The sequence below is a fragment of the Anoplolepis gracilipes genome, chromosome 1 (genome assembly GCF_047496725.1).
Source record: "Anoplolepis gracilipes chromosome 1, ASM4749672v1, whole genome shotgun sequence".
NCBI lineage: Eukaryota > Metazoa > Arthropoda > Insecta > Hymenoptera > Formicidae > Anoplolepis > Anoplolepis gracilipes.
Genome location: NC_132970.1, coordinates 23043045 through 23060884, shown reverse-complemented (window position 1 = coordinate 23060884; position 17840 = coordinate 23043045). Strand labels below are relative to the sequence as shown.

The window sequence follows — 17840 nt, the reverse complement described above, 5'->3', positions numbered from 1 at the left end:
ATAAGGTTATTTAAAGATAAATACGATTGTATGAACATATCCATAAGATTGAGAGAGAACGTAAATAGAGAGGGACTAAGATAGAAGATCACTCTGCTATGATTGGTTACCAAGTCCGCGCATGTGCAGTTCATTTTTAGCTACGCTGAGTTGTTAGAGTTGCGCTACTGTATATACTGTGATATAAGCCACATTTAATGCGCATGCGCAAGAAAAAACTCGGCCCGACTCTGAGAACAGCACTGCAGAGCTGGAGCGTAATTGATGTAAATGGTGGTAGTTTCGTTCTCCGAGTGGTTGGTATATTGTTTTTCGAAAATCAATTTCAAAATATAAATTCGTAAAGATGACTAACGCGAACGTTATGTCAGATTCTCAGGAATCTGCATTGATGGATGAAGAAACATATAAAGTTATAGAGCAACAATTGTAAGTATAATTTTCATTGAAAGATTCTTTGTCGGCTTTCGGTCATTGTATCATGTTACATGTTTCGTTCGATCTTATATTCGTACATAATGTATCTTTAAAAGAATATATACATAAACCATAAAAATACATTATTTAAGAAAAATTATTTTCTGTGAAATCAATGCACTACCATCCGATTGCGTCAACATTATGGCTTTAAGCAAGACTTAAATATATATATCTGTCTTTATTTATTTAGAAAGAAAGATAAAGATAAAAACGTGTTTAAGTCTCGTTTAAATCCAAAATAATGTTGGTGCAATTGAGCCTTAGTCGCACAGATTTTAAGTTTTGTGTTAATAAAAATACATATTCCATAATTTATTAAATTTTTCTTTGTCCTTTTTCTTTGTTGAAGTGGCGGTACCCTGCCTGTACTGGAAAGTATAAACGAAGAATTGCTTGCCGACCCAGAACTGAAGGTTGACATATATAACAATATATATGGTACAGTAGCATCTACAGGAAAAGTTAAGATATTAAAAGAGGAAGAAGAAGAAACATATTATCCTGCACCAGAATTATTTTCTACAATGCTTAGCGACGACGCTTTCACTGGAAATTTGAATTTCCAGTGCAGTTTAGGAACTGGTAGTACTGGTCAGGATTGGGTGGTAAGTGCTTTGATCAACCTTTTGTACATATATAAACATATTAAATTATATAACTCATACGATCGTTATATAATTTGATATATAGAAAGGTTAAATATTTAAATTTGTATATTTTGTGAGTTAGATTCAAGTCCATTATGAAGTAATATATACCTACTTGCAGATAAATTCTGTGTCTTGATGGTAAATTGATTGGTTGATTAGTTTTTAATCCTGGTTATATAATTTATATGGAATATTCAATATGAACTACAAATCATTTCTTGAGTATCATTTTGCAACACTCGTGAAACTGTGAGAGAGTAAAAGTAAGATATTTTGTTTGGAGATTTATGCTCTTTGGTATCCAGATTAATTGCAAAAGTATATAAATCTGCTTAAACTTGTACATATATATAATAATCAAATTTTGATACAAAAAATTATGATACTATACATTTATAATAAAATCATGTTTAAGTAGATTTTATATGCAAGGGTTTTTTGTGTAGTAAGCAGATTAATTGTAAATGTGTCAAGTATGCATGATAACATTATTTTTAATGAAGGCATTTTATATAAAAAACTAGAGTTTTATAATTGGTTGTGCAATGTATATTTTGTTATTGTTATGTAATTGTTATATTTTATAATAGTACTTTAAAATAATAACTATTTATTTTGTTTATTTTTTGCATATAGTACTCCGAGACACTGGACAAAGTCTATATCAAAATGGAGAAAGTTTTACCTATGCGTTTCACATGGGAACCACCTTTGTCAGGTTTGTACTTGCGCACTGCGATGGTTTTTATGTTGGAGCAATATAGAAGCGATCCAGTAAAAAGATGTCACAATCATATGGCACCAACCAATCCCATTAATCAAAACATGGAGCCACAAAAGATTAAACATGTTGTGCATTGCGTTAATCATGCTTCAAGTATTTACCAGGAGAAGAATGAACATCTTTCTATCTTAACACCGCTTTGCACACCCGAGGCTGGGTCGCAATATGTGCCAGTGTCCTTCAAGTTTCTTTGCAAAAATAGTTGCGTATCCGGTTTGAATCGTAGACCAACAGAGCTAGTGTTTACTTTAGAAAATCATAGAGGGACAGTTTTGGGTCGTCGAAAATTATTAGTTAGAGTATGCAGTTGTCCCAAACGAGACAAATTAAAGGAGGAGGAGGCAGAATTGATACCTTCTAAACGAAAGCTTGATAATGTTGTTTTACCGTCTGGTAAAAAGATGCTATCTTCGTGCGATACGCATGTTTATAAAGTCGATTTAAATATTGTTGGCAAAGAGAATTATATTTCAGTTCTTAAGAATGCATTTGATATTATGGCTGGTCAAGCGGCAAGAACTGGCCAACATGAATTCTTTAAACCTTATATGGATGAGATATTGCGCAAAATGCCATAAAAACATAATTTCTTATTCATAAGTTTCTTTTTATTATATTTTTATATTTCATATTATATAGCAAAAATGTTTTAATTTTTAAGCTGTTATAAGTTTTAACCTCTTTTCTTTATGTTTTATTTCTCTTTTTACGTTTTAAAAATAGTATCTATATTTGTGTGATTTTACTATATAATTGAAAATTGATGTTCATGACAAATATGATCTAATTATGAGTCCTTAAACAGCAGAAATTAAGTAGCATGATACTGATAATGCTTTTTGCAAAGATTTAATAACAATTTAAATTTAATAAAAAGCACTTTTATGAAATAGAAGTTGTATTATGGAGAGAAATAATATCGTGAATGCAAATCATGCTACATCATGAATATCAATGATTATTTTAAGTTAATTAAATTAAGTTATTACTGCATGTTAATATCATATATTGATGTTTTTTTTATTTTATAAGACATAATGTCTTAATGCATGTGTTTGTATAAGAAATTTTAATCTACTTATATCTTATATTCAAGATAACATACTATTACAATGTGCTTCTCACTTGTTACTCTAGCACATTGATAAGAAAACGATTTTGTTATCTTTTTTTCAAAATAAATTTTTTAAATGTACATTTTCTTAATTATTAATGAAGTGAATATACTAAGAACGGATATGCTTTGTTCTTTTCATACATATAATCTATCATGAGCTCGATTCTCTGATATTTGTATATTAATGGTCTTCAATAGTAATGCAGTTGGTAATGGTGCGATATGTTGCGACGATATTGTTAAAGGATCTTCAAGGCTCGCGACTTGTCTTCGTAATTGCACCTCTGTATCATTGTCGCCCCAAGCATGCAGTGTCCATTCCCATGTATTGCTTATTGTGTATCCTGCCATCTTAACAGGATATGTCATACACGCTGCTTCCTCTTTACACTACAATTATATGAGAAAAAAAATTATATGATTTTTACATTAGATGCAAGTAATCATTCCACTTATACGCATTCTCACTTATATTAACAATCATAGAACACAGCTTTTTGCAAAATAGAATATAAATTTTCATATAAAATATAATAATTTCATGATATATTCTTATGTTCCAAAATATCTTATTATAGAGATAGAAAGAGAGTATAGTATATAATATTAATTCTTTGTAATACTTTTAAGTAATCATTCTATTGATTATATCATAATATGAAATCAGATTTTTTATCACATATATTCGATTATATTCTCTTTTAGATCTTATTTTGCTTTTGCATATAATTTTGATGCATAAAAATATTTCAGATAATAGTTTAAGACGTTCATATATATTTAATTATTTATCTGATAAACAAAAAACAAAACTAATAAATATCATTTCTATATATCAACAGGAACATGAGTCTGAGTGGAAATATAAACTTCAGATTTATTTCTGTCGCCTTTAAACACAGGATTTAATCAACACAAAGACTTAAAATGCAAAGAATTAAAATATCTCTCACACGTAATATAAACGTGGAGAGAAATTTATATTGAAAGCAGGAGTATTATACCTGAAAGAAGAATATATTGTTTCCATGGTGAAATATATAAAAAGCATCGTGTCCGAAAGGAAGGGGTAGCGGGATTCTTGCGCTTCCGGAATAGAAATGAATTTGCGGTAGCCCGTGTGTCCTGATGTGTTCCAACAACGAGTCGGCCGTTACTAATTCTCTGCACGATTGCAAAAGAGGACACGCTAATTGTATACAAGACATAGAATCCGTGGAGCCGCCCCAAATTGGCGTCTGCGGCAAACTCAACGACTGTCGACTGGTGTTCATCGTGGATAAATCCGCAATTCGCGAGGACGGATCATTGATGCGAGCTTCGCTGTCCCTCGACAACTCACCGGTACTGGCTGATTTGGTGCGATCGTTCAAGGATAATCGTAAATTATTAGCATCTGTCGTTTCATTGGGAACCGCCGATGCTCCTTCAGAAATTTCGGATACTCTAGTTAGATTATCCGCGGAAACAGCCTTTTCCCTTCCAATTAACAATCTGGTCAACAAGAATTGCCTCGGTTTCAACATGGTACAATTATTTTTCAAACGACTTAGAGTTGGGATTTCTTCCTTTTTACTATTTTTACCAAACAATTGATCGCGTAAGTTACAATGCTCGGAGGTAATAGATGTTTTGTTTAACGTCTCGTCATTGTTCACGTTAAAAGCTCCGCGAAGCACTGTGTGCAATTTATCCGCGAGGAGACATCGACCTTGGCCCAGACGGACTCTGCAAACCGGACAACGAGATGTCTTCGGTCTACAAATAACGCATAGGATATGACCGTGAACACATTGTGAGACTGGTGGTGCGGCACTTTCCAAACAAATTGGACATTCCAAGGCACGAACCTAGGAAAAAAAAGATATAATTTTGATTTTCTTCATATTATATAAGTAATAAAAAAAGCCATATTTTTATGTCACTAATCAAAAAAATATTTTGCTAATGTAGATAGATTTCTAGACGTCTCAGTTAAAATTTATTGCTACTTTTTGTATCTGTGTTAGAATATTGTTTGTCACGTATAGAATTTATAGCAGCAATATTCTAGCAATACCTCTAGAAAATTTAGATTCCAGTGCCAAATATTAATCACAAATATATATAATTGTCTTTGACAATAGGCCTTAAAGGCATCACAGAAGAATTTTCTGTCTAAATTACATTAATAGTACAGATATATAAATTCTGTTTCTGTCATTTAAATTGATCAAGTGCAAAATATATGCAGTATCATAGTATTTGCTGATAATTTATCTGTCAGTGAATTTTTTACATCTAGAAAATTTTTGTTGAAGTTGCAAGATCATTCTTTTGAGTAACTGTTTAAGATTTTACACTTAATTTAATAACAGTCTCGTAATTATTAATTACAATTTGTTAATCTAACGGATGATTAATCTATATAAATAAGAAAAAAAATAGAGAAAAATAAAAAATATTATATATACCGTTCCTGATAAGGCGTTTGCAAGATTCCTGGCTACATCCGGAAGTGGACCCTTTAAAGCTAATCCAATATCGTGTTCCTCTTTTTGACGCGGATATCGCCAGATGGAAAAATTTACATCGTGTGCATTTTCCTCGCTACGAATTAAAGTAGCGATATCTTTGATTTTTAGTCCTAATAAATCGATGTCGTCAACGCCCAACAGACAATCGCCGGGTCTAATAAAATTTGACAAATTTATTATTTGAATCTTATACATTTTCTCAATATAAACTTCAAATTTATACTGCTTTGTAATTATAAATTATCGTGTATTTCGTAATTTCGACTATGACTAATAATGTCAATGATGTTCAAAATTTTAAAGCAATTAATTATACTTTTAATTATGCTTGTTAATAATTTTTAAAAGGCATGGATAAAACTCACCTTAATCCTGCTAAATCGGCGGGACTATTTTTTTCGACATAGCCGATCCATGGATACGGATCCCATTTTGACTTGGTCAAATGGAATCCGCAAGATTTACCATGCACTTCCGATGCCGAGTTCGTTTTCCACATTTTAAGAACTATCTTTCCTGGTGGAAAGGAATCCACATTTTCTTCGGGTAGAGATGTTACGATCTTCACGCCTGCCGCTTCCGTCAAAACTTCAGGATAAGAAATACGCGGCATGATATAGGATTATTATTATGCACAGACAAAAATTACATCACCTTTTATGATATAATGCCTTTTTAACAACACTGAAAGATCAATATTTTAAAGATACAAATAAATACCTTTCAGACATACAAATAAATCGAAATTTACTAATAAAAAGACGTAAAGTTTATCGCAATTTAATAATAAAAAGATATTAACTTTATCGCTCGACGCACGACGTATTAATCCATTTTGATCTTCAAAGCACTTTGAACAAGATCGCTATTACTTTGGAACTGATCACGTCTGATCTCTCGATGAGAGAGAAAAGTCACCCGTTTACCTTCACCTATTTGCACGCTCTTGACATTGGATCTTACGTCATACCGCATGATGATGAATATATTGTTTCTCTCTCTTTTACTTCAATGTATTTTTTTTAAATAAAATATCTTTAACACGAAAATGACCAATTCCGCGTTCAACTATTATATTACAATATTTATATAACAATGTTGTAGTTTTTTATAATGATATAAAAAGAGGAAGAAATGGAGTAAGATTTTAATTAAATTATATTTTTCTACGTCAAAATAGAATAAAATTATATGCTAATTTAAAGTTGTATTTATAAGAGAACAATTATCTTATATTATATTTTTATAAGACAAATAAATGTGACAATATATCTTGTATATATTATTTGACTTTCATCAGCTGATGTCCTAACAAATCAAATGTTATTTAGAGTAAAAAAAATATATAAGAATATTACAATTATTTTGCAAAATAAATTTTAGATACATACATAGTCTTAACAAAGTTATTATATTTTAGGACAATTTCTGTCTAAATAATATCTTACATTTTCATTTGTACACTTTTAAGTTGAAAGAACCATATATCATTGTCATGGACAGGACTGGATTCAGACAATATAATTTCTGAATTAACTGATAAGATATAAAAACAAATTAAATCATATTTAATAAGATTACAGGAAGTAAGAGAAAATTTCAATATAAAAAAATATTTTTGTTTTTTATTATATAATACATAATAATAATAATGTATATGTTAATATATAATCTTTCAAAGAATCTACAATTAAAATTTGATGAAATAAATTTAAGATGATATTTATGACTTTGGTTCTTTTTCATTGCTAAATAGAAATGGTACTTTTTCATCAGATGTCTTAAATGGGGTAATAACTTATTAACATGTAAGCTTTTTTTCTATCAAATATGTAGACGTAATAACAAGAAAAAATAAATCAATTTTGTCTTTTAATAAATTGTATAGAATTATTTGAAAAAAATCAATCTTACAATTTTCACTAATTGCAAGTATAAATAAATTGTTTAAAATAGAATATATATATATATATATATGTATATATTATGGACCTCTTAAGAAAGATAAGCAGTTACGTGTATTTCTACAGGTATAAAAAAGTTTAATATTAATAGGTAAGCATAAAAATATATGATTAATTTGTTATTGATATAATATATTCAGACATTGACTCAGTGTATGTAAGGTGGTGTGTGCCATGGCTTTAAGAACTAAGAGATCTGAATCCAGATGCAAATCTGAGTTCTCAATAAATTGTGCTAGAGCAAGATTGTGTTTCTCCACTTTTCTCAATTGTTCCTGGCAATTGGCAAAAGCATCCAGTACTTCTAGCTTAACGACAGGATTCCTGCTCGAATTCCCAGAATGTTCTCGAGGTGGTAACGGAGGGTGACTGCTGGCTATAGCTCTGGTATACATCTCTGTAACTGCTCTTAGTTTATCCACCCATTCCTGACGTGCTCGTGCATCCGTGGCTCGTAACTTGATCATGTCACCTAGATGAGGAGGGATATATATCAGAAACTAGAATCTAAATTAATATCTTTCTTTAGCACAAAATATATACAAAATTATATAAGAATCAACAGTTAATATATAGCGATAAATTTTAATTTAAACATTAAATTTTTACCTGTAGCAGAATTGACCGTGAATGTGTTTGAATCCTCATCGCTGGGAGCTATTACGGCACCTGCTAAATATATCGAACATCGTGGCCTTTGATTCTTCTCAGATTCGCTGAGGAAGTAATGCAGTTCACCGGTCTCGGGACTCAGGATGAACCAACGGTACTGCCAACCCTTCATAGCATTCGTGTATTTGTGCAATAAACCCTCATAGGGGTGTCTTGTTTGTACGTTCATCGTTTTGCTTTCACTGTTTTTATTTTTTGGAAGCCTTTTATTATGCGAACGACGGGGTTTCTTCGGGAGATATGTCATCTGAACTAACGCGATCGCACTCGAGTCAAGTGACACATTCAGGAAGGTTGGGATTGTTGTAAGATAGGTTAGAAGAAATCGTGATATAATATATAATAAAGGTTTGTCCAGACGAATTTACATAATACACAATACATGTATCTAAAGAAATTAATCGACTAAACGTCTAGTATAAACTTGCAGCTATATATTATCTCTGTAGATGTAATCAATTAATTTTTCTATATATACTTGTGTAAATCTTTCTTTTTTTCTACATAAACTTTCATAATTAATTACTCTGAAAATAAAAGTTAAGAATATATCGTACAAAAAGCAGATAAAAATAACTTAAAATTGTTAATGTAGGGAAAATTATTTATATAATGGGAAAATGAAAAAAATATGAAAGTGAAAAATAATTTTTTAATTGCAAAATTCTTTCAGCTTTGCAGCAAAAAATATTAAGATAAGTTTCATAAACAGAATGAAATACTGTATTAAATGTACTCATAGAAAATAAAACAATTCGCTTGTTTAAAAATGCAAAATACATGATGATAAACTGAAAATACAAAATCTAATATTTTTCTAATATATTTGCCTCATCAAGTATATAGTTAAGTACCGTGTCCACAATTTAAAATAGATAAGAAATCAGAATATCAATAGAATTGGATCAATATAACGATTAAAATAAAAAAGTAAATCCTTAATCCTCGTACAAGATCATATAAGCCTTAATAATATATTCAAGTAAAAAAATAAAATTTTTACAAAGACGGTATGAGACCTTCTTCTAATAGTGTTTTTTTAATATCGACCAACTCTATTTTATAATCTCCGCCTTCTGGAGAACTTTCCACGATTTTAATTTTCACTATCATACTGTTCTTCTGCATTAAGTCTGTTATTCTTTGTTGTACGATAGATGAATAATTGCCTTCACTGTCGATCGGCGCCAAATCTGTAATAAACGGTACATAAGAGTTTTAATAATGGAAAAATTATTTGTACTTAATTTACCAGGAAGATAATTAATACTTACTGACAACTGTACACATATTTGCGAGTGCTGCAGGCGTGATAAAGTCTTTAGACATTAATCTTATATCCTTATGGTCCACTGTTGCTATGTTACCATAATCAATGTACAACACTGCAGCTGTGGTACTTGATTTTTTTGGATCTAAGCATACTGCACGATACCATTCATCCTCGTACAATGTCAAACATAATTCATTTTGTCTAGGTATATAATATTCCGTTTTCTCACAATATTCCCTTAACTGCAATAAAATAAGCAGCATAATTATTGTATATATATTTTGCAAAGATGTAAATACTTTTTAACATAATATTTACCAATTTGGGCATCACTTCGGTAGCATGAGTTATCATCTCAATATCAAAGGGACTCATCATGTATCTCGTGCCACCACTTTCTTCCTGTATATGATGCACCACTGCAGTTACTGTTTCACCCACATTTCCTAAACTGGCACATTCTATATCATTTAGCATGTAGCAAGTAACATCTGTATAAAAAAAAAAAAAAAAAAAAAAAAAAAAATAAACTTATAATTTTATTTAAAAATTAAATTTTTAATATATATAAATATAAAAATTATATAAAAAATTTTGAAATATTAAAAGACAGTAGAGAGTAAGGAATTAGAACAAAATAAAATAAATTATATATTATAATATATACTCTAAAAATTATATATTGTGTATATATATTGTGTGATAATATGTAAAATTGTATTATGTACATACGTATCTCCATTTATAAAATGAAAATGAACAAAACTAGTTAAAGTAAAAGAAAATATCTTTCTCGTTCAGGTATTAAAGGACTTCTTCTTTTTTTAAAGATTTTCTGGAAGATTTGTGCCAACCTTTTGCACCTGACTCTTATTTTAATCTCTTGCTATTTTTTTTTTTTTTTTAGAGATCCTTTTTCCTTAATATTTATTGTTTCAAATAAAATATTACTTTCTAAGCATGAGTCACAAGATACAATTAACCCTCAACCTGAACATATTTTTAATCCATTATTTTAAAAAAATATTAATAAAATCTCGAGGTTGGAAACTTATAAAAAAAAAAAAAAAGAAAAGTTATGTCAAAAGGGACTTATAACTGAAAGGACAATTTAAACAGTTGATTCAGTGCAAAGTGCTGGCGAATCTAAATCTGAAGTGGACACAAATGACCTGTGTTCAGTTTAAGGGTTAATTACCTTTATGGTTGTCTTGCTTCCAAGTTGGTACCAATAACTGGTTTATTTTATCATTAACACTTTCTCCCGTAGACATCGTCAAATAAACCCCATCGTTTAATAGATCACCCTCATATACACATGTCAAGGGTGTTTCGTCGCTTACTAACTGGCGAAGGAAAAGATCTACTTCTGTGTTCATAGAAGCATTAGGAGAAACATCTTTTAAGCTTATCTTCGCCGAACAGCTTCGTTGCTACAAAGAAAATGTATAATCAAAGAAGTTAAATTGATATTTAATGACTCTTCTCAATTGTATTAGTATATAAGAATGACACCAACCAATGCCAAGCTTCCTGGCAAAACTTGAAGGTCTTTTATGTTTACATTGTCCACATTTCCAAAGTCTGTATATACTATTTGAGCTTTATCATTCTGCATTTTTATGAACAATGCACGATAACTATTGTTATCAGAGAATGGCGCAATGACTGCTTGCATATTACTTGGAGGATCAGATAGACGCGGTGCTGAGACGAGGACAAAACAATTTAACATTGAATAATTATCATTACAATATCATATTATTTAATCAGATATTTTACCCGTTCGTGCACATTGTGCAACACGTTGTATAATATTATTGTAATATTCTATTGAATCTTCATCCAAAGAACGCGCAAACACATGATAATGATTTCGATAACTGGTAAGACATATCTAAAATAATCAATGAAAATAATGAAATTAATTTCAATCTACTTCAATAGAATATAATACGTAATAATACATAAACTAGAGTGAGGTAAACGGAATTCATCTCTTGTTGTTCAAATATGTCTTTTTATTTCTGTACATGACAAATAGAAACCTGATTCTGCATAATATTGTAGTTATTAAACTATTTCTTTATATCTTCATGGATGTGTCTATTTACTTTTGTTATGCTATTATAATTTAGAACATTATTTAATTTTAAATTAGATATTTTAGCATTAAACATGTATAAAACTTAATATGTATAAAATCAAACCTTAGAGCCACTCTTCAATTCGGAAAATGCAGGAACTGATGGCTTTATCAAGCATTTGTAAGATTTTATTGTAGCCTCGCATACAAAAGTGGAATCTTTCATTAATTTTATTTTGAAATTTTCTTGCTTGTTGCTTTGTTCATTCATGATTGTGAAATGATATATGTCTTCCACCTTGCAATAATATTAAATGATAAAAAATCAAACTCTGACAATACAAAATATATACAATTTATTCTAAAACTATTATAGGATCGTATATTCTTTAAAATAAATTTTTTATTTTCTATATTTTTTTAGAAATTTAGTGTAAATTTTAAACAATTATCTTATTAAACAATGTATTTACAATTTTAACATGTACAATATTATTTTAACATTTTATATGAAATATAAAGTATTTAAAGAGACTCACTTTCAATTTGTTTGGATGGCTTACTTCGCATATTACTCCAATAGCATAAATGTTTAAGAACTCTTTGGGACAGGGTAAAATTTTGTTTATTTTTACAATTCTACCTTCGTCTATTGCAATAATACGTAAATCGGATGTTGTCGAAGATGGTACGATGTATCCTCTGCACCAGCCATCTTTTGCCTCACCACAAATCAAATCTTCTACTCCTGGTCTAACAAAATATTTCTATTCATTTCAACTATCTTTCGTGATATTTATAATATATAATATATAGTAAATATATAAGTATAATATTTAAATATACTACACAGTAAACATATAATTACAGATCTTTAATATTAATTAATTTTATATTCTTTATATTATATACTTTATGTTAACTATTAAAATATATGAATATTAATATATAAATTATTAAAATATAATAATTATTAAATTATTAATATTAAAGATCTGTAATTATATGTTTGTATATATTATATATGTATATTATACTTATATAAAATCATATACATATATTGAAACTTATATTGATATAAGTTTCAATATATGTATATTTATATGTATATAATGCATTTACTTGTAATCCACAGACTGTTGCATTTTTGCACATTTTAGTTGAAACTCATCATTAAAAAGCATCTCGATTTTATTCATCAAAAATTGAGGAACCAAAAGTGCACTATAGATATTTTCTTGTGTAGATTCATTAATTTGTATAAGACCCTTAAATTCTAAGTTAGAAATCTCTTTCCGAATGCTCATATCAGCAATAACATCTAAAATACTAGGTATCTGAACTGTAGTTGTTATATTTTCATTTGATGCTTTTAAGTTTTCTTGTTGCACAAACTTCTCCCCTGTATTATTTATATTTGAAGCATTTTCCATATGAGATAAATTCTTCGGTTGCTCTTTTACATCTACTATTATCGTTTTTTCTGTATCTATAGACAACATTTTAACAAAGATTTTATTGCCGCATTGCAAATTCTCACACTTTTTACTTGCATCTGGTGTCAAGCGAATTTTTCTAGCAAAATAAGGAACTTTCATATCTGGTAATTCTTTCAACTCAGTATCTTTTGCTAATATTTCGTCATTACCATAATCGACGTAATGAACCTTTACAGGATTCAGGGATATTACCTGCGCCCTGTGCCAAACAGTTTCATAAAGTACACCATAAATCTCGCCAATAATCGGCTGCACGTTACGTGCTTTTGCTGCAACTTTTTGTAACTTGGTCATTAGATCCGTAATTGCATCTAAATCCTCTACTTTGGATATCCAATATTCGTTATTGTCCAATATTACTATAATTTCTACTTCTGTGAATTCTGCTTTTAACAAATACGTATTCTTATAGAAATCTATATCGTTATCCATCGCGATACTATTGCTCGAGGAGTTACTTCTTTGTCTATTGGCATTTTCTTTGTCATTGTAAACAGTAGATTTTCTGTCATTTTTTAATTCGTTTCTTTGATAAGATTGATTTCGATCACTATTGTAATTTTTGCCTCTTAAATGACAATTATCGAATGTTTCTTTGTTAAAACTAGTCTTCTTTATAGCACCATTTTGATGATTATGACTACGATTTTGGTTAGTAAAATTAGATGTGGTCAAAGGATATATATCATTTCCTCTTAAATTCTCAGTATCCTCTTTAGTATTAGTATATTTATATGATTGATTTCGTTTGGAAAAATCTTTGGTATTCATTGTACTTGATGCTGATTGATCACTTGTTTTAGTGTAAGCTACATTATCATGTCGAATAGACAAATGTTTATCCTGAATATTAATCCCATCAGTAGAATAGTTTGTAATATCTTGATTATTCTTACATATTACAGTATTTGCACTTGTGCTGCTTAAATTTTCTGCCTGCATTGAATTAGGTGTATTGGGTCGCCTTAATTTTACCTCATCAGATCCAATTGTTTTACTTGTAATTGATGCTGAAGGTATTTTTGTTTGGTTATTTTTATTATTTGGCAATAATATATTTTTTGACACAGTATTAACTGGATCTACTAATTTTCTGTAAACAAAAAAAAAAAAAAATCGTTTACTATGTAGTTGAAAATTTTAACTGCATTGTAAAAGTGGATAATAATATAGAATATAATGGACAAATGCTTTTAACATATTACAGCTCGCCTATATTATTTAATAGTTGATATTATTGATAGTAAAACAAGGATTTTCAAACAATATTTTTCTTCTTAAAATAAAAAAATTTACACATAATGGGAGTAAAAATATATCCGCATTCACATGTTTTCAATTTTTACATACAATAATTCGCTGTAATATGTTAAACATGTTTATTGTATCTAAATATAACATGTTAATGTATCTAAATATAATTACGGCATGGCTTGACACTCGACTCGATGTTGTGGCCAATCTTTTTTTTGACAGTCTATGCTGCAATAATATGTTTTACATTTTTCACAACATTTAGTTGTTTTATTGAAACAGACAAGGCACTTTTGTACTCCATTCTTAAATTTGTCTTCTCCATATTCATATAATCCCTATTATAAAATAAAAAATATAATTAATTCTTTATTTCTCTAAAACAAGTTGCATTAACAGCTGAATTATTAAGTATTAGAATAATAAATAATGAATAGTATTGTCATATTTTTATATGTATTTGTAAAAATAATTTTTTAAACTTTTATATAGAGTTTTATATTATTTGCATCCCATGTATAATTGCGACATACATTTTGTCGTTTTTCAAATACTTTTAGAATGGATGCTTCAACTTTAGGATTCTGTTCTGGAAATTCATATAGTGTATAACCACGTCCAAGTGATACATGTCTTCGTCCATCTTCTGTGACAGTTATTACACCTCTAAAAAATAAAATGTATAAAATACAATAACCATCTAAAATATAATAAATATAAACAACTGTTATATTGTACTTATTTAACCTTGTCCATAATCTATTTGGATTCACAGTAGGTTCTTCAAGTTCATAAAGGCTCAATAATCTATTCTCCGCATATCTATCCGACATTGTCATTTGTGATATATAATGGTTACGAAGTGTGTTAAATGCTTGACGACCACGACCTACACCCTGTTGACTATAAAAGTACATATATATTAAATATTATGTCACTTTTGTATTAAATATATAAAACAAAAATTGTTTGTTATATACATATTCTCAACTTATATTTAACATCTAAAATATATTTTAAGTCTTGCTTTATGTATGGTGAAATATTTAAATATTTCTATAATATATTAAAATCCACTTACATACATTAAAAAAAAAAAAATAAATAAATAAATATATATATATTGTGTTTAAAAACTTTGCATTGGAATTCAATTTTGTGAAGTAACATCTCTTAATAATAACTAATATTGATAGTTACTGTTTTATATCATTGTGAGTAACTACAGGTGATTCTACAGTGTCTATTAATCTTTGTTTTCCTACAGAACATTCTGGTACATATGAGTTTTGTTCCTCCTCCTCCTCTTCCCTTATAATAGATTTTTCCTTTGCAAGTGCAACTTCTAAATATAATGGTTTCTTATTATTGAGTTCTCGTATAGCACGTTCTGCTTCACAATATGATTTATATGTAATAAAAGCCCATCTGGCATTAGTAGGATGGAACATTCCAGTAACTCTACCATACTCATTAAAAACTTGTAAAATGGCAACCTTAAATATTAACATAATTCATATTATTGAATAAGATATATCTCAATCAAATATAAATATATAATATATTCACTGAAGCATATATAATTAGCAATATAATATATAATTAACTGTACAAAAATCAATAAAAAGAGTTTGATACGTATATAAAAATTTTCAATATAATTATAATTTATTAATTTATAATTAAGACTAACAAAAATACCTCATCTAACTCTGGTGGCAAACTATTCACATATATTTTAAACTCCCTATCCATCCTGTGTAAAAATAATATTTATCAAAATTAATAAAAAGTAAAACACAAACATAAAAAATAAAAGGTATACATAGAATATAAATTTAATACATTGTGCAAATGTTATATCAAAGTTATTACAATATTATAAAAAATATAAATATGAAAATCATATGTATTATATATATGAAATATATACAAGTTTAATATAATTTAATGTTACAAGTGACCTAAAGTTTCGCATATAAATGGTAAAAGAATTATATTTCATAAAAAAAAAATAAATAAATAAATAAATTAAAATTTTTCTCGATTTTCTAACATAAAAATCTCAAGCAGCAATTATTAATTTTCTTCTTACCTCTCATAAGTTGGTTCGGTGTCTAAATCGGCGGCATTAATATTCTTGTACATATCGTCTATTTTTTTTTTGCTCATATAAAAGTTTACAAAATTGTCTCGCCTTAAAAAAATCGAAATTGTACCGAAATTTATAAATATCAATTTTATTTGTTCGCTCAAAAGGGACGATACCGGCGAGCGAACGGAAAACGTGATCGCACGATATGCGACGTAAACAAGAAAGAACAATTGATCTGTAGGACGATAGGACGGTATAACACACAAAAGTGTAAATACTATAATACACAAAGTAAATACTATGAAAAAAAAAAAAACACGTAACAATCTACATAACTACATCAAAGAAATGTATAACGGAATTAAGACAAAAACAGTTGATTTTAATAAAGGGCGAAGAAATAGACGAATAAAATCCGATAAATCTGAACGATCCATCAACGGACATTTCTTCATATAATATGTATATACATATATCGAAATAAATATATGTATCTTTTTAAATATTTTTCAAATTTTTTAGTTCCTAACATATATTAAACATTTTCTAATATATTACATATAACAAATATATTATCCTTGAAAGAGATTTACCTGAGCCCGACTGTAAAGTACTTTTGATCCTCCAGTTAAATGCTTTACGGTATGGACGCTACGAACTATGATCAAGAATAACGAATATATATCTTTGTCACGTAAGAACAGCGATAAAAGATGAATGATTGGTTCAGGTTTCCTGTACGTTTCCTTCTCTTGCAGACTCAGCAAATCCTTTTCGGCGCCACCATCTTTTTCTACGCCTCTGTCTTTCTCTTTCTCTCCTTTTTAAAATTACAGTCTATGTATAATCAAAAAATTACAATAGCTTGAAATAGTATCTTTAAAAAAATATATTTCGAAAAATTCGTAGGAATTATGCAAAAATGATTCAAAGTTTATTCGTGCGAGAAAGTAAAAACAAAAACGGCAACAATTGCGATGCTTTTTTGATAAACGTAGTGACTTACTTTTACGATTCTAGATAATGCTGTTCAACTTGTGCGCCAATACAACTGACTTAATATGTTTAGACGCCAGAAGATATATTTTACAACTAAACTGCTTTGTTTATGTATTTTATTATTGTTATACAGTTACATAAATTGTCTAATTTTAGAAACAAAAGGAACAATCCACAGTCACCGACGAGGTAGACTATAGTCTTATGAGATTAGCGACTAGAAAAAAAATCACGCTATACTATAAGTAAAAAAAGTCTCATCGAGTTATTGTTTTATTATCAAAGATGTGTAAACTTTTTATGTAACTGTGTCTCGAAAATAACAAAATAAATATTTTATTGTACCTAACCAAATTATAATTTTATTGCCGACAACGTTTACATGAGAATTCTCTCTTCTGCCATCAGCGATCCTTTCTATTTTCCACGACTGCGTTCGGAAGCACGCTAT

General features: G+C 28.9%; 4 protein-coding genes across 8 annotated transcripts; 1 reads left to right on the top strand and 3 right to left on the bottom strand.

Moving 5' to 3' along the window:
* The first annotated feature begins 212 nt into the window (after window positions 1–212).
* Window positions 213–3096, top strand: P53 (p53). 2 transcript variants are annotated; one of them, XM_072893028.1, is made up of 4 exons: window positions 213–296; window positions 372–429; window positions 830–1085; window positions 1767–3096. In XM_072893028.1, exons 2-4 carry the CDS (start codon window positions 392–394, stop codon window positions 2490–2492), a joined length of 1020 nt encoding a protein of 339 aa, XP_072749129.1. In that variant the 5' UTR covers window positions 213–296; window positions 372–391; the 3' UTR covers window positions 2493–3096. The 2 variants fall into 2 exon arrangements, with proteins under 2 accessions (XP_072749129.1, XP_072749123.1); XM_072893022.1 differs by having other exon boundaries at window positions 237–429.
* A 66-nt stretch (window positions 3097–3162) lies between these two features.
* On the bottom strand, window positions 3163–6687 carry LOC140666132 (uncharacterized). Of its 3 annotated transcripts, none has more exons than XM_072892990.1 (5): window positions 6350–6687; window positions 5913–6231; window positions 5485–5701; window positions 4036–4881; window positions 3163–3421 (listed from the first exon to the last, which is right to left on the bottom strand). In XM_072892990.1, the coding sequence occupies exons 2-5, from the start codon at window positions 6158–6160 to the stop codon at window positions 3167–3169; spliced, it is 1566 nt and encodes a 521-aa protein (XP_072749091.1). In that variant the 5' UTR covers window positions 6161–6231; window positions 6350–6687; the 3' UTR covers window positions 3163–3166. The 3 variants fall into 3 exon arrangements, with proteins under 3 accessions (XP_072749091.1, XP_072749110.1, XP_072749100.1); XM_072893009.1 differs by having other exon boundaries at window positions 5913–6135; window positions 6350–6686; XM_072892999.1 differs by lacking the exon at window positions 6350–6687 and having other exon boundaries at window positions 5913–6246.
* A 939-nt stretch (window positions 6688–7626) lies between these two features.
* LOC140664705 (oxysterol-binding protein-related protein 11) lies at window positions 7627–8581 on the bottom strand. The gene is made up of 2 exons (XM_072890121.1): window positions 8121–8581; window positions 7627–7983 (listed from the first exon to the last, which is right to left on the bottom strand). Exons 1-2 carry the CDS (start codon window positions 8428–8430, stop codon window positions 7631–7633), a joined length of 663 nt encoding a protein of 220 aa, XP_072746222.1. The 5' UTR covers window positions 8431–8581; the 3' UTR covers window positions 7627–7630.
* Window positions 8582–8815: 234 nt separating this feature from the next.
* Window positions 8816–17208, bottom strand: Vret (vreteno). Of its 2 annotated transcripts, XM_072889943.1 has the most exons (16): window positions 16984–17208; window positions 16391–16492; window positions 15997–16051; window positions 15496–15791; window positions 15043–15198; window positions 14829–14961; window positions 14467–14633; window positions 12665–14134; window positions 12082–12295; window positions 11667–11840; window positions 11239–11353; window positions 10976–11163; window positions 10655–10889; window positions 9775–9947; window positions 9458–9698; window positions 8816–9376 (listed from the first exon to the last, which is right to left on the bottom strand). In XM_072889943.1, the coding sequence occupies exons 2-16, from the start codon at window positions 16465–16467 to the stop codon at window positions 9183–9185; spliced, it is 3888 nt and encodes a 1295-aa protein (XP_072746044.1). In that variant the 5' UTR covers window positions 16468–16492; window positions 16984–17208; the 3' UTR covers window positions 8816–9182. The 2 variants fall into 2 exon arrangements, with proteins under 2 accessions (XP_072746044.1, XP_072746052.1); XM_072889951.1 differs by lacking the exons at window positions 8816–9376; window positions 9458–9698; window positions 9775–9947 and adding an exon at window positions 10278–10446.
* Between the last annotated feature and the right edge of the window lie 632 nt (window positions 17209–17840).

Excerpts from the sequence above, each read along its gene's own strand:
- Vret (XM_072889943.1), bottom strand. The coding sequence starts at position 16,467 with ATGAGCAAAAAAAAAATAGACGATATGTACAAGAATATTAATGCCGCC. Across the intron at positions 12,296-12,664 it reads CAACAGTCTGTGGATTACAA|ACCAGGAGTAGAAGATTTGA; the intron begins GTAAATGCATTA and ends ATATTTTGTTAG. Across the intron at positions 11,354-11,666 it reads AATTGAAGAGTGGCTCTAAG|ATATGTCTTACCAGTTATCG; the intron begins GTTTGATTTTAT and ends TGATTATTTTAG.
- P53 (XM_072893022.1), top strand. The coding sequence starts at position 347 with ATGACTAACGCGAACGTTATGTCAGATTCTCAGGAATCTGCATTGATG. Across the intron at positions 430-829 it reads AAAGTTATAGAGCAACAATT|TGGCGGTACCCTGCCTGTAC; the intron begins GTAAGTATAATT and ends TCTTTGTTGAAG. Across the intron at positions 1,086-1,766 it reads GTACTGGTCAGGATTGGGTG|TACTCCGAGACACTGGACAA; the intron begins GTAAGTGCTTTG and ends TTTTGCATATAG.
- LOC140664705 (XM_072890121.1), bottom strand. The coding sequence starts at position 8,430 with ATGACATATCTCCCGAAGAAACCCCGTCGTTCGCATAATAAAAGGCTT. Across the intron at positions 7,984-8,120 it reads CACGGTCAATTCTGCTACAG|GTGACATGATCAAGTTACGA; the intron begins GTAAAAATTTAA and ends CTCCTCATCTAG.
- LOC140666132 (XM_072892990.1), bottom strand. The coding sequence starts at position 6,160 with ATGCCGCGTATTTCTTATCCTGAAGTTTTGACGGAAGCGGCAGGCGTG. Across the intron at positions 5,702-5,912 it reads GCCGATTTAGCAGGATTAAG|ACCCGGCGATTGTCTGTTGG; the intron begins GTGAGTTTTATC and ends AAATTTTATTAG. Across the intron at positions 3,422-4,035 it reads ACAATATATTCTTCTTTCAG|TGTAAAGAGGAAGCAGCGTG; the intron begins GTATAATACTCC and ends ATATAATTGTAG.